This window comes from Phalaenopsis equestris, unplaced genomic scaffold, assembly GCF_001263595.1.
Source record: "Phalaenopsis equestris unplaced genomic scaffold, ASM126359v1 Scaffold000552, whole genome shotgun sequence".
In the NCBI taxonomy this organism is placed as follows: domain Eukaryota; kingdom Viridiplantae; phylum Streptophyta; class Magnoliopsida; order Asparagales; family Orchidaceae; genus Phalaenopsis; species Phalaenopsis equestris.
This window is the reverse complement of record NW_018164992.1, coordinates 3,079,872-3,095,846: the sequence shown is the minus strand read 5'-3', so window position 1 is coordinate 3,095,846 and position 15,975 is coordinate 3,079,872. Positions and strand designations below refer to the sequence as shown.

Here is a 15,975-nt window from a genome sequence, read left to right as displayed (position 1 = left end):
ATGCTTATTTTGTAGGGTTATCTGTTAGGAACGTAACTCAACTGAAATGAGGCGAAACAGAGCTAAAACAGAGTCAAACGGAGTGAAACGGTGGAGCTGCGCAGTCTGCCCGCCGACGGCGCCGACGGTGAGATTTACCCGAGAAGACCGAAAAACGATAGAAAAACTCGCCGACAGCGCCCAAGACGGTTATGGGTCGAAATTCAACGTATTTGGACGCTTTTTGAAAGGATTCTTGTGACAACTCTTCATACTTTGTCCCTACATGTCCCTACACTTTAAAAGATCTTCATACTTTGTCCCTACACTTTAAAAGAACAAATTTAGGTTAGAAAAGAGAGGATTTTTATGAGAGGAATGCTAGGAAAAGTGTGGAAAAAGTTTAGGTTTCCTAGAATAGGAGTAGAAATGTAGATTTCCACCCCTTTGGAGAGATTGGAGAGGGGATTTTGAGAGAATTTGTAAGGAGATGTTCTAGCATTGCATGGATCGGCGGGAGACTTTGTGGGAGAGATATTCGTCTTTCTTTTAAGGGAAAAAACTAAGTATTTTGTTCTTCATTATCTTATGATTTTGTAAACACTTATATAGTGGATTTGCTTTGGTTAAATTAAGTTTCCGTTGTGTTTTCTTCGTGCTTTGTGATGGGCTTCTCTTACTCTCTCTTCTTGTTTGGAAATAATGACATGAGAAGATTATGCCCATTTTACTTTCTTTTCTTTTGTAATGAGTAGAATTCATGTTTAGGATTTAGTGATGCATGTTAGAAGCGGATTTAATTATCAATGGTTTTTACTTGCACTTTATTTACATTACAATAAAGGCCTCTTATAGTGTTAAAATTCGTTGTAATTGCATTAAGACCCGAGAGGGCTGTGTAATTCTCAACAAAGTAGAAACACATTCAGATTTCATGGATGGTTAAGTTCATGGGATTTGAATGCAAATAAATAGGGAAATATACTTTGATGGACGTAGAATTAGAGATTTAGGGTGACGGACTAAATTCCCCAATTCGGTCCTATTGTTTGAGTACTGAAGCAGAGATGTTAGCCCTCAGGTAAGGGGAACAAGGGGAACGTGGGAGCAGAGCCTGTATCCTCCCAGCCTAGCCACAGATTCAGTAAATTAGTCAATGTTCTTTATGTCTGGACCAAAGGACTCAGAAGAGGGTAAAGAATAGGATTGCTCCTATTTGACATATACAATATTTAATGCATCTCTTTCCTTTACATTATCCAATTCACTACATAGGAATAGTAATTTTTAACATCTCTAAATTCTCCAAATTAATTCATCCAAAAAGGGATTATCCTTAGAATTAACATTTGCATTTAGGAATAGTTATTATCTTTACATTTAACATTTGCATTTAGGAGTAGTTGCTAGATAAAATACTATTTTAATCGACATTCCAATCTAAGGCCTGATAGTAGTAAATTAGAAATTTGATTAAGGACCTCTTACCTTGCTTCCCTGTGGGATCAAAAAATGAGACTCCATTAGAGCCTTGTATTACTTGAGCGATAAGTATACTTGCGTTTATATCATTGTGACTATATAGAATATATAAAATTAATCAAAAACATAAAGTCCTCAAGTTTCTGGCACCGTTTCTGGTGATTATAGTCTTCAAGTAGTGGTGTCAACTTCACGAAGCATCGGGGGTTAAATCTTCTAGTAGTGGTGTCAAATTCTTGTATTTTTAGGTATATAAAAAGTCGCGGTCAACGCTCAATCGGATGGCGTTCGGTCATCGTCCCCGATAGAGTTAGCCCGAAAACCGTCCATTTTCAAAGCTTGATATCTCTCTCGATTCTTAACGAATTTGAGTGCTTTTTTTTAAATGCTCGTCTCGACAAGGAGAACACATCCATATGGTTGATCGACACTTAAATTAACTATATACGAATGGAGAATAAAATAAAGCTCAGTTTAGGGTTTAAGCTCAATTCCTTGGTCCAAGATGGGTAGCCTCGATTGGATGCTTGTGGAAGCCTCGTAGGTGTCCCAAGAGCCAAGGGATGGAGCCTCAAGTCATGGTGAATCGCCTAGATATGATTTCGACCATGGCCGAATTAGGGGGTTGATCAAAGTCCATCTTAGGGTGCTTTGGTGATGGGGCTATTGTGGGGGATCTTCTTCTCTTGCTGTGAGGATGGGGTGGGGCCCATTAATTTGTAGTCCAATTAATTTGAATTTGGTGGACGTTTGGAGGATGTCCTGTTTCGGCCTAGGAATTAAGCTAAAAAATTGAGCTGGAGCAGTGGATTTGGATGGCTAAGGGTGGTTGGGTTAAGCTCAAGAGGTCTCAAAGAGGCTTTAGAAGCAATTTAGCAGTCTCCTCAAGGAATTTCAAGCTCTCTTTCTTTGGCCATAGAGGGGGGTTTAAATAGAGGGGCTTGGAGAGGCCTACAGGGACAATTGCTGAGTGTTTAGGGTTGCTTAGGTGGAGGGGAGAAGTGCCCAAGTGTCCAATTTGAGTTGTGCACATCAGGTAGGTTCAATTTTGAGTTTTGACCATATGGCCTCCCTTGGCCATGGTGTTTTCTGGCCACCAAGGTGGCTGGCCGGCCAGGGAGGGGTCACCATTTGGTCAGGGGGCTCAAGGCTTGGTTTTGTTGCAACCAATTTGGGGTTGCCATGTGTAAAGGTATTGGATCAAAATGGAATGGGGAAAGGGCTATTTTGGGTCAAATTGGGTCTAATCATGGTTTCGGGTTAGGTTCACCCCTCAAGGCTGGTTTAGGTGCTGAGGGAAATCAGGAGGTTCAGCTTGATTGATGTGTAGAAGTCTCCATCCAAAGAGATTTTCTTAATTATGGGTTTAAGTAATTCATAAAAAGGGTTAAAAGCCTTTTTAAAGGGGCTTAAAAGTGGTTTGGCCTCTTTCCATTAATATCTTGGTGATGTGGCAAGGCTCACATGACTTACCTATGGCTTGGGAGTGGCTTTACGACTTGCATGTGGCTTGGCTAATTTTCATGAGGGGATTTTTAAATTTTTAGCATTTTTTGGTGAAGTTTGGCATGATAGTTGATTTGGAATGATTTTATTTTGGATTTAGGACTTGACGAATGATTTTAATCAAATGGATGATGAGAAGAAATGATTGCAATGTTGGCTTTGAACTTGAGCTTTTGAAATTAAATGTAGTGTGCTTTGGGCTTTTAAAATGGAAATTGATTTTGGACTAAAGTTTGGGCTATTTGAATGTTGAGTTTGGTGTAGGAATATGTCATGAAGGATTGGTGAAAATTTCATAGGATTTTGAATTGAATTGGTAGGCTAATTTGGTGGATTTGGGCATATGATCAAAATTGGGTCTTTTTTATTTGAATAAAATTGGGCTTGTATTTTGTTTAGAATAGAATTGGGGATATTGAATTTTGGTTTAGAATTAAAATTGGGCAAGATTGGAGTCAATTGGGCAAAAATTGTGGTTAATTTGGAGACATTTGGGCATTTAAGGGCGAATTGAGGTTTTTGGTCAAATTAGTAAAATTGGTCAAATCTGGTCAAATTGATGATAAAAAATTAAAATTAGAAATATTTGACATTATTTTGGAATTTTTGGAAATTCCTGGAATTTTTAGGTCATGAGGGGCATTTTGGTTATTTTGGCAATTTTTTTAGTGGTATTTTTAAAATTTGGTAAATTTTGGTCAATTTAAGTATTGGTGAGGGGTTTGAGATGATTTTTGGACAAATTTGAGTATTTTGGATAATTTTTTGATTTTTGGCAAAAATTAGGGTTGTAAGGGGTGTTTTGGTAATTTGGTGGTTTTGGGCCAAAATGGGGCAACATGCTCTCCCGCCTTCCTCTTCTGGATTCACGAATTAAGACAAGAAATATTAAATCCTTGTTATTTTTGCTTGGCATGAAATCACGCTCGATTGATTCCTCCATATTGTGCGGTTAAGGCTTGCCTTTGTTGGGTCGAATAGGAAGATTTAAATGCATGCAAGAAGTCCACCGTTAGACATAACTTCTCCTTTAGCGTGTATCTTCTCTTCAGCGATAGGTGTGTGGCTTCTTCCCTCTGTGTTGCTTTGGTTCTTGCTCACGGGCCAAAGAGAAAGGGAATCGCAAGGCTAGTTGCTTCCCTTTGTGTTCTTCTGCTGTGTGGCTCAAGGGTAGAGTGAAAGAGAGAAGGTGATGAGAGAGAGAGAGAGGAAGAGAGAAAGAGCCTTCTTGTAAGTCGACAAGATCGACAGTGTGTAATCCTTAAAGTAATAAAATCCTCTGCAACTCCGTGGACGTAGGCAATTTGTCAAATCATGTAAATCTGTGTGTCGCTCTGCTGTTTTACAATTTGCTCGTTAATTTTTTGCTTTCTCGCAATCATTTTTCACAACAGCGCAATTCATTACATTTCTCATTTCCATAGTAGACTTTTTTGTGTGGTGTGGCTCGAGTAGTTTTCTTTTATGTTCTCAGATTTTTTCATGTTAAATATTGTGTGTTTTTCTGAATTTCTTGTACCATACGTATCTATTCAATTTTTGTTCAAAATCTCTTGAATTACTTTGTTTTCTGTGGTGTCGTATAGTTGTGAATCGATCAAATCTAATTTTTCCGTCCCAACAAAAAGTATGTCCTCTAATTAATAGGAGAGGATCATAATCTAGCTTAAAAAGTAGAGCTTCATGAAAGGGAGTGGAAAATGACTCAATAGAAGGATCAATTACATTTGAACATTATGAAAGGATGTGGAAAACGACTGGTAGAAAAATGAATGCAGCCGTAGGGCCAGCAGAAATTCGAACAGCTGTAATTTGGAATTTTCTATTTAGAAAATAGAGTTCAGCGATAATTTCTAAATTTTAAGTGTGATAAATTTTATAATTATTAATTCATATTTTAGAAATATTAGATCCTGATTTATCACCACCACAGAAAAAATTGAAACACCAACTTTTTTGAGCTACGAAAATATGGAAGATATGTAGATCTCATAATTGTATTAGCGGCTGCCTCAGTTTGGAGGAAAAATTTTGCGTACGTCAAGGGGTACGCATCTCTGAGTACATAATAGTGTACACGGGAGTTACATGGGAGTTACAAGCGTGTACACGAGAGTTACATAGGAGTTACAAGCATGTATAATTGTTACAGCGGGGTTACACGGGATTTACACAGGAGGTTACACGAGAGTTACACGGGAGGTACAACAGGTTATAACCCCCTTGTAATCTCCGTATAACTCTCATGTACCCTATTATGTACGCAGAACCCCTTGACGTACGCAAATTTTTTCGCAGTTTGGAGGAAGTTAACTTACACATGTTTCAAATAATGTTAAAAGTCCAAATATTCCTCTGTCACTTTTTATCTTGATGAGTGCCTTTTTTCGGCCCAACGAGGAACTTGAGCTATGTGTCGGGCCAATGAGGAACATGAATAAGCTATGTGTTCGGTTGCTGGTTCACACCTAAATAAAACCTATCGAATGAAAAAAATTATCAAAATCCGGAAAAAAAAAGTTTTTTTTAAAAAAATTATTGTCGGCCATTCTGATTTGACATCGCTAAAACGGAAACCAGCCTAATTTTAGACGGCCTCTGAAAATCGTCTCCTCTTTTCTTCCGTGAAACAGCGGGAAAATGACGAAGTGCTGCCTCGACGCTCTCTGCAGGAGAACCTCACGTGATGTAAAGAACCTGGAGTTTCTCCTCGACCTCACCGTCTGCCGTCTTTCCCACCTCCGCAGACAGGGCAAAACCCGGTGCGCTGAAGCCGAAGATGATGTCGCCGAACACCTCCGCCGCGGCCACCGTGATCGCGCCCTCATCCCCGTTCGTAAATATTTTCAAAGCTCTCAGCTTCTTAATTGTTTGCCCCTTCTCTCAACATAATCAATTTTGCGTTTTATGTGCAGGCGGAGACGGTGATCAAAGAGCGCAATATGCTCGACGGCTTCGACATAGTGGAGAGCTACTGCCACCTGCTTAAAAAGCCCGCCTTCCTCGACCACAAACAGAAGTAATATATCTGATTTCTATGCTGTGGTCTCATGGTGGAGATGGGCTTACTGTGATATTTTGTGGAGCAGGGAGTGTCCGGAGGAGCTGCGTGAGGCGGCTGCTGGATTGGCTTATGCGGCCTTACGGTGCGGTGATTTGCCGGAGCTGAGAAAGATACGCCGCATCTTCAGGTCTAGATTCGGAAGAGAATTCACAACTGCGGTTGCGGAGCTGCGCGATAATTGCGGTGTCGGTGCTGACGTAAGTAAGAAGTCGTTGTTAAAACTCAGTAAGCGCCGAACTCCACTATATTTTTATTATTACCTTTTTCATCTATCAAAGTGATTTTTGATGGTGTAAAATAAATCATTGTTGAAAAAAAAAAATCAATTATAAACCATCAAATAAAAGCTAAATGGAAGATTTACATAAATACCAAACGATTCATTTATATTTACATATTTAACAACTAAATTTTAATTTTTACATAGATATCACTTTATCTAAGAATGAAAGTATGTAGTTCACTTTTAAGATGTTAAAATTATGATATTCTTCATGTGATTTGAAAGATTTCCGTTACATAAATATTAAAAGCATAATTTATATTGAGATATGTAAATACATAATAAATAATCCCTTTTTAAGAATCATAGTATTTTTTTTCTTAATTTTTTTCAGTTATTACGTAAGTTTTCTACAAAACAGCCAAGTTTGGCAACCAAGCACAATGTCATGAGAGAAATAGCAATTGAGAAAGGCATCGATGTGGATCTAGCCAAAATTCCCGTGGAGACTGTAGAGGTGATAACCTATACTTCATACGAATCAGATCACCATGTTAGCTTTTTTTTTAATATTTTATGCAAATTCATAAACACATAATGACTAAGATCTTTGAATTCATGACTTTTACATATTCTAAATAAGAATAACGTACATGTATTCATGATTGTAGAGTTAGATCTTAGGAGATAAAGTTTCTCTCTCTAATTCATCAAGACTTTATGTACTTTCTGATGGAGAGGAAGATACGGTAAGTGTTAGAAAGAGAGAAGACTCTTATCTGGATTCATGTGTTATTTAACCACAATCCATCATAGGGGTTACTGACCAATAGGATTTAATATAATTTAATTAATTAATTGAAATTTATTATTAAAGTTAATCAGGATAGTAACCACCATCCATAAGAGGATTATTGATTTAACATAATTTAATTAATTTATTTACATAAGTTAGTAACCACAGTCCATAAGGGGGTTACTGATCGAAAAGATTTAATATAATATAATTAATTATATTATATTAAAGTAAATGACATATGCTAGTAACCATCATCTATAAGAGGTTACTGATCAAAAGGATTAAATATAACTTAATTAATTAATTGATATTTTTCATGAAAATAAATGACACACTTTAGTGGGTTTATGGGCAACGGGGGTTACAATAAAAAATTAATATTCTCCCACTTGGCCCACGAAAATTGTTATTTATTATTATTTTTTTTTAATAGCGCATATCATAATACATAAAATATAAGCTAAAAAATATTTTTTATATTGGTCAAATCATAAATCATCAATAAGTAAGAAGTTAATGTGAATCATGGTGGTTGTGTATCAATTTGCCGACACAGTTACTTCCATGTATCACAATATCAATTATATATTTAACATAATGAGAAATAACATCATGGTCTCATAATATCTATTAAAAGACAAATCTTATTAAACATCACACAACGTAAAATGTACATAAATGATCAACAAGATCTATAAATATCATAAACAACAATAAACCGAGCTAAAAGTGTCAAACATAAAAAGCACTAAACATAAACTAATAAAGGATTTCGATAATGTCCATTCTCACGACATATTTGTTAAAAATGTATTTGGTGGCTACCCTTTCGTCAATGGATTCGCAGTTATAAGACTGGTGCTAATATGCTCAATTGACACCATATGTTTCTAAACTTCTTCTTCAACGACAAGATATTTTAATTTTATGTGTTTAGAACATTTGGAAAACTTGTCGTTTCTAGAAAAGAAAACTGCTGCGGAGTTATTACAACAAAATTTCAGCGGCTTGACAATGCTGTCGACAATTCCAAGTACTAAAATAAAATTCTGCAACCATAAGCCCTGAATTGTAGTTTCGAAGCATGCCACAAATTCAGTTTTCATAGTGGATGCAGCGGTGATAGTTTGATTCGCACTTTCCATGAGATTGCTCCTTCAGCCAAAAGGAACGAATGTCTAAATGTTGATTTTCTGGTATCAACACATCCAACAAAATCTGTATCTGAATATCCTGTCACTTCAAGATCATTAGATCTTCTATAAGTGAACATGTGTTTCTTTGTTCCTTGTAGGTATCTCAAAAGTTTCTTTGCAACTTTCCAATAATTTATTTCTAGATGACTTTAATACATGCCCAACATCCAGACAATAAAGCTAATGGCTGGCCTGGTGTCGGCCGTTTTAATTTTTAAATTTCAGATTTAATAAAGTATAATAGGATATATCTAATTTTGAAAATAGTATTTTAATTTTTGAAAGATAATATAAACGGGATTCCATATATTCGATGATTTGAGTTAAAAGAACGTAACACCGCAAGCAGCATCTATCCCGAAGGATAGACACATTTACTTGAATAATGATGTATGAATAAATAAACTAATGAATTTATGAAATTTGTTTGATATGCGAAACCGTTTTATATAAGTCGACAAGTTCCCCTGCCTAGTACAAGAAATTAGATAGAGTTTATATTACTTTAGTTCTTAAGTTCCTTATAGATGCAAGCTCATATAGTTAATTAAATCTTAGATAACTGAAATCGCCTAAGATTACACTCGATTAAGGTCACTGGTTCTGCTTTTAAGAATTTCAAAGTTTAAGTTTTCAAAGAAGGACCTAAAATATCAAATGGGAGCGGCTCAACTAGAAACATTTTATTTTAGGAATCCAAAGAAACGAAGAAGTAGAAGACGTCACAGACTTTAAGGAAAACCTCAAATAACTTCCCAACTATCATATTTGTTCGGCTTTAATTTTGAAGTGATTTATTTGACAATCAGATCCTATCAATTTTATTATTTAGGGCTTACGTTTGCACGACAAGATCGTACAGATAGCCTGAAAAATATGAGGGTTTATGTCATACATAACGACGACCTCAGAATCCTAAAAAGAGTTAGGATTTATATTACACAACATGACTGTGCATAAGCCTAAAGATAAGGTGAGAATTTATGTCGCACTAGGCGGACCACCTCAAAGTCCTATTGGTCATTACTTAAACTAAGGAAGATTTAGCCGGTGTAGACTTGTTTCGTTGTTGAGTGTCTTCTATATTCGAAATGAGAGTAATCGATAGCTAATGAGAATTGTTTTGGGCTCTCTCTCCTTCATTTTCCACCAGCCTTTATCTTAGCCTCCTCCAAAAAGTGTATACATAAGGTCTATTTAATTGTCCTAAAAAAATAAATTCGAATTATTTTTGACAAAAAAGTTAAAATACTCAATCAGACAAAGTGTTGGCCCATCTTTATCATGCACTATTTTTATACCTTAATGTCTTAATGTAAACAAAACAAAATAATATTAAGCTCATTAGATTCATCTCACCAGAAGTTTTATTTCAAGCATAAGTTTTGAAAAAAAATTGAGCTTAGACTATCAAAGAATAGATTTTGAAAATTTCTTACTTGAATGATTCAATATCTTTTAGGTCTAAAAAGTTATGTTGTGTCGAACTGAATGATTTTTTTTTATACCGAGGTATAAATTGTCTTATTGTTCAATGTCTCTATGAGTCCAAAAATAATTCATGTAAAGAAAATTTTGTAGCATATAATCACAATTTTGGAAAAAGTTAAGGACGCAACTATTTAAATTCAGGAATCAAGTAAATTTTTCTCAATCACAATTGCACCCTTTCATGATTTTGAAGTAGATTTTTACATTATTTGGATTAAGATTTTGAAGTTAAAAAGCTAAACAAATTTGACTAAACATATTGAAAAGAAATATCATGCTTTGGGAAATTGTTAAGGAGAGCAAGCACTATAAACAGTATTGTCAGCTTTAGAAAAAATAATACAGCTTGTAGATGCCAAGTTAAACAAATAACGGAAATTATATTCTAAAAGCAAGTTTCACCATAAAGAGATTGGAATAATGTGATTTACAACTTAATTAAAACTAGCCTTCTTCCTCGACTCAAAAGAGCGCACAGACATTCCTTGATGCGCAGAATGCTTTATTGATGTCAAATCTCAATCATATGTTCAAGCTGTATAAGGAATTCTAATGGTCTAATTAATGTACAAATTTTAGACAAGAAGGGAAGATATCAAACTATTTGTCCTTAACAAGAATTAAATAAAAATTTAGTATTATCCACTCCAACCGATTATTACATACAAATTCCCCTGCATTTTGATAGTTAATGAACCAAAAGAAATCTGCGCATATTTCTTAAATTATCTCACAGAAGTAATGAAACTGAAATATTAGTTGAATAAGAACCAAATTTTGAGCATGATATAGGGACTGTTTTATAATATTTATGCAAATTTTATGTTGATTCTAAGAGTTGAATTAGAGCGGGCTTTGTATAGATCTTAAGTGGTGCTTCATAGCTAATTTGATGGTTGAACGTATGCAAAATTCATGCCAATTTAGAAAGCTGAATCAATGCTGATTTTGGAAGGTTTAGAATTATGTATGGTTATAGCAAATATGAAAAAATTTAAGTAGACTTTAGGAGTTTATATCGTCGCGAAGTTTGCTATCATCCATTTCGCCTGCTCCGAGGTGACTCTTGAGATCATCCATTGCCCCCACCACGACCGGGTTTACCTTGCAAAGGAGCACCGTAAAGTTGGTATGAAAATTGAATTCAATGAAAGATTACACAAATAAACATATAAGTGTGTATAATGTAAAGTATGCAAATAGCCCAGTCTTATATATATGTATGTAAGCAAACAACATCTTAACATTATCAAACATAATCAAATATCAAAAGAAGTCTACATCATGCAAGGTTTAATAGCATCACACTCTCATGGCTGGCATTGCCCCCTTTCATACTTTTCATAATTATATCATTTCAGGAACATCAGAACCATATCCTCATTTTGAAGTCTTGGAGTATTTACATACACACCGCCCAATTCTTACATATTTACATGTTTAACACTTAAATTTTACACTTTATATTTAAACCAACCGAATCTTTCATATCACATCAAAAATATTACCGCTTAAACTTTTAGACAGTGAAACACATTTTCATCAAAACAGAACAGGTGGCATATATGTAAAAAATTGACATTTAATCCCTTAGACAAGTAAATACATGAGAATTAAATGGTATGTACGTAAATCTTCCAAAATTAGAATAGTGGTATTATTTAGACCAGCTGGTCCAGTAAATCAAAACCTTGTAGAAGGAGATGTGAGGCGAAAGTGATATATATAGTTAAGATGAGACTTACTGCAGAATCCAACAATAGATCGTTAACTTTGGATGAGAAAAGCATTTATAAGAATGTATGCCTCATTGATTGTCAACAGAGCAGCAGATCACCACATATAGCTTAAATAATTAAAGAAATTTTGAGCATGCTCTCATGAACCGTCAACAAAACGATGAACCTGAAGATCTCAATGTGTTCTTTCTAATCATAAACACTATCAAAACATGTAATCTGAAGTATTTATTTCAGACTCTAGATAACTAAACAGAAATCCAAAATAACCACATGCGATTTAGGGAGTAAATACAGATTTCGATTAAAGGAAATAATGAGCATTAAAATATAAGGTACAACCACGATCACCTTCGTTAAACTACAAATTAAGAATGACAAATAAAAAAAAAAAACTAGGTAAGAAAAAAAAAAAGAATTTGAATTCGTTCATCCTTAAAAATCCAAAGTAAATAATGAATGGTAGTGAAGGCCATTAGAATTTCTCACATAAAATCTATAAGCTATGAAGTAAATGGAAGCAACATTCTATTAGCTTAGTTGCTGATACAGTCACAAAGGCCTCACAAGAATGGATTGATGACATTTATGAGAAAGAAGATTTAATGGGAAATTCAGAACAGAACCAAATCCCATATACATGCAACAATAAAGCAAGCAAGACAAACTTAACTTCTCTTCTGTCTGAATAAAAACATCTATTAAACATACTAATTTGGCCACTTTGGTGACTAACAAATTAAACATAATATAGACATCAAATAAATAATAATTTCAATCACAACAATATACATTTCATGACTTAAATTATATAAGTCCTGATTCAAAACCCAAATTTAATAATTCCGAAAATAATCTTTAAATTCACGGATTAATTTTAGTGATCTAATTTACAGTGGAAATCTAATACAATTAACATATATAAAATTAAAATAAAAAATCACAAATTCAGCAAAGTGACTCTGACACCAACCGCTAGCTTTTTTTTTTATTTATGTGAATTCATAAACACATAATGACTAAGATCTTTGAATTCATGATTTTTATATATTCATAAATAAGAATAACATATTTGTATTCATGATTGTAGAATTAGATCTGAGGAGATGAAGTTTTTTTTCTTAAATCCACTAAAACTTTCTATACTTTCTGATTGAGAGAAATATACAATATGTGTTAGCTAGAGAGAGGACCCTTCTCTAGATTCATGTGTTATTTAACCACCATCCACCAGGAGGTTACTGACCAATAGGATTTAATATAATTTAATTAATTAATTGAAATTTATTATTAAAGTAAATGACTCATTACTGATCAAAAGAATTTAATATAATTTAATTAATTTGTTGATATAAGTTAGTAACCACCATCCATAAGGGAGTTACTGATCAAAATGATTTAATATAATTTAAATTATATTAAAGTAAATGATCTATGCTAGAAATTACCATCTATAAGAGGTTACTGATCAAAATGATTTAATATAATTTAATTAATTAATCGATATTTATCATTAAAATAAATGACCTACTTCAGTGGGTTTGTGAGTGACGTGGACCACAATAAAAAACTAACACACCATCCATTCTTACATCCTAAATCTTAACAAACATTTAATTGATTCAGAACCCCAACCTTCAGAGGAGGACGCAGCAAGCCAGAGCAACATTGGGTCGACTATGCGCTGCCTGTCTGCGTGAGCCGCTGGAAGGTAAAATGTACGAGGATGCCGGAAGCACAACGCTAGCTGCCTCAGAGTCCGCAGCCGCAGCCAGAACCGATGTAGAACTCTACCGATCAGAATCAGAGAGAATTAGAGATCATTCCAGCAATCCACACAATCAGAAACCAGAGAGTTCGAGAGGCAAAGAGATTCAGAACGAAAATGACGAGAGTAGTGATAGTGATGAGGCTCGCCTCCAAGGCACGGGTGCTGGTGAACAGAGCTCAGAGCTTTGCAGGACCGAGAGAGATGGATTTGAAAGGCAAAATGAGCCAGCTAGACTCTAAAAACGAAGATGGAGATATAGAGGATGAGCTTGAAGAGGTGAACGTGGAGGCCATTACAGCAATGGTGGAAGCTTCAAAAGAAGAAGGTTGAGCCTGAACTGAATTCTTTGTCGAGGGCCAGTTCTTTCTCTGTCAGGACTCGAAAGTAATATATATATATATATATAGATGATATATATTAATATATACATTGGATAGTAGTTGCAGGCATGCAACATTTTTATGTAGATTTGATCCTGCTCATCTGTTGGGTTTTGATGCAGTAATAATGTATTAATTGCATATTTTGTGCTTCTTGTTTCTTAGTTATTATGTCATTTGATTCATGGAATCATTATGTTGATGTATTAATAAATAGGATAGTTGTGATGAAGTGTTTGTTTGCGCCGAACTCGCTTCTTATGATTGGACTTTAATATTTTCTCTACATTTGGATGTACTGCAGTTGTATGTATTCAATTTACTTACACGCCACATAATTCTTATGTATTTACAAATCTAGCAGCTAAGTTTTGTATTGACATTCATGAAAGCCTGATTTTTATTAATTATTTACAAAACTAACCTCAACTTGCTTCCATTTGATAAAACTTCAAAAAATTTTGGCTTTTCATTAATTAAATTCTGAATGATTTGCAGCTCTTACAAGATGAAACATGATATAATTTGATGACGTCCATAAATCTCTTAATTTTTAATCAATTATTTAATAAAAAGACAGCATCAACGCACGGGTCCATACAAAACAAAGCCTGCTCGCCATTTTATGCCTTCTTCTCCCATAAAGCTAAGGGCACTGTTTCCATATTTAATTCACTAAATGAACAAAAGATAAAATGATGGATCATAGCATGCATTTATAAGAGAGCAGAGAAACGTCTTCTTTAATGACATACAAATGGTGATATAGACATAAGACAACACTACCAGGATATGGAGGTTGGAGTGGCATAAGTATCCAATGATGGAAGGAAACTTTTACATTTCATGCGTATAAATTTAAGAGTCATAAAAATTTGATATTTTATCATACTTTTATGCAAATAAATTTTTTCAAGTTGCTAATTCTATACAGGCTTTCATAATTCTAAATGGTTGATTTAAGGGTTTAAAATGGACGAGTTTTAATAAATCCAAAATCCCTCATATTATAAAAGCTAATAGGAATGAATCCAACCGATATATCCAGTCGAATGTATCCAATCATCTGTGGAGATATGTATCAATTCGATATTTCCAGTCGAACAAACTCACACTACAAGAATTAATTAATTTTGCATCGGTTAAATTCGATGCAAATAGAAGGCAAATTCGACGATATTTCAGTTTTATCATTGAATTTGCGTCTAATTTTTGTTCATATTTTTTTTGCGGATAAAACGAGGATCGATAATGTTAGTTACGTCAATTTTCAGTTGAAATTTTCCGACAAAAAAAATTGTGTCATTTTTTGCATCGCAGTAACATCAGCTTTGTTTAGTGCACACATGAGTCGAACATTGCCTCTGAAAACATCGGACGATAAATATTATCGTTGGATTACATTGTTTTCTGCGGCGGATAATATCGATTAACGGCGTAATACATTTTTCGATTTAGCACTAAATTTTTTGAAGCAAAATGGATGGTAATTCGAAGCAATTGAAAAGGAAGCGAAAAAAAACCATAATTCTTATTAATTTGGAATATTTTAAAATAAAATTTTTATTTAGCGTCTGAAATAAATAAAATATGTGTGTGCATCATAATGGAATTGAACACGAGCTATTACGGACTGAAATAAATAAAATATGCAAGTTTGTGTAGTTCAAAATCAAATCGAACACGAACTAACACAAACATATTTGAACATAAATTAAGCTAAACGCGGATAAGAGACATTCACGAGCTCATTTTGAACATTAAAAATCTCGAACGAGCCAAACATGAGAAACAAGCAATGGGTCCGTTCATGTTCGACTTGTTTACACCCCTAACTGCCACTAACTATTCAATGTATCCAGTCATAATTTTTGCTTTATCATAGAATAATAATTCGATGTATCCAATCATATTTCTCTCTTTCACATAAAAGAAATATTTGATGTATTTAATCATGGATATCCAGTCACATTAAAAGTATGGAGTCACATTTCTCAAATATAAAATACCCAGAATATTCTGTAACTCCCATTAAAACGATAAATTATTAGATATGTTCACCGTATGCAGAAATGTGTACGGTGAACCAATTAAAATTCTTCCCCCAATTAAGGCACGCATCTTTAAAATATAATTGTAATAGGCAAGTGTAAAAAATTATCAATTTATAAGTAATACAAATATGCTTACACTTTATCTCATTGAATTATAATACTATTATATTTCTATGAATTATATGATGAAGTAATTTTGTTAGTTATTTTTCATCAATGAATTTTGATATAGCCCAACCAAATAGAACCAGCTCGTTTCCATTATGAGCCAAATTTGATCGAGCAGCAATG

At 34.2% G+C, this 15,975-nt stretch overlaps 1 protein-coding gene across 3 annotated transcripts; it reads left to right on the top strand.

The window, feature by feature from the left end:
• Positions 1 to 5,552: 5,552 nt before the first annotated feature.
• Positions 5,553 to 13,653, top strand: LOC110029196. 3 transcript variants are annotated; one of them, XM_020731376.1, is made up of 5 exons: positions 5,553 to 5,799; positions 5,883 to 5,986; positions 6,057 to 6,228; positions 6,676 to 6,771; positions 13,106 to 13,653. In XM_020731376.1, exons 1-5 carry the CDS (start codon positions 5,608 to 5,610, stop codon positions 13,487 to 13,489), a joined length of 948 nt encoding a protein of 315 aa, XP_020587035.1. In that variant the 5' UTR covers positions 5,553 to 5,607; the 3' UTR covers positions 13,490 to 13,653. The 3 variants fall into 3 exon arrangements, with proteins under 3 accessions (XP_020587035.1, XP_020587034.1, XP_020587033.1); XM_020731375.1 differs by having other exon boundaries at positions 6,649 to 6,771; XM_020731374.1 differs by lacking the exon at positions 6,676 to 6,771.
• Positions 13,654 to 15,975: the final 2,322 nt, after the last annotated feature.

Bases quoted from the DNA above. Each gene is read 5' to 3' on its own strand.
- LOC110029196 (XM_020731375.1), top strand. From the start codon at position 5,608: ATGACGAAGTGCTGCCTCGACGCTCTCTGCAGGAGAACCTCACGTGAT. The intron at 5,800-5,882 runs GTTCGTAAATAT...TTTTATGTGCAG, and splicing joins GTGATCGCGCCCTCATCCCC to GCGGAGACGGTGATCAAAGA. The intron at 5,987-6,056 runs GTAATATATCTG...TTTGTGGAGCAG, and splicing joins TTCCTCGACCACAAACAGAA to GGAGTGTCCGGAGGAGCTGC.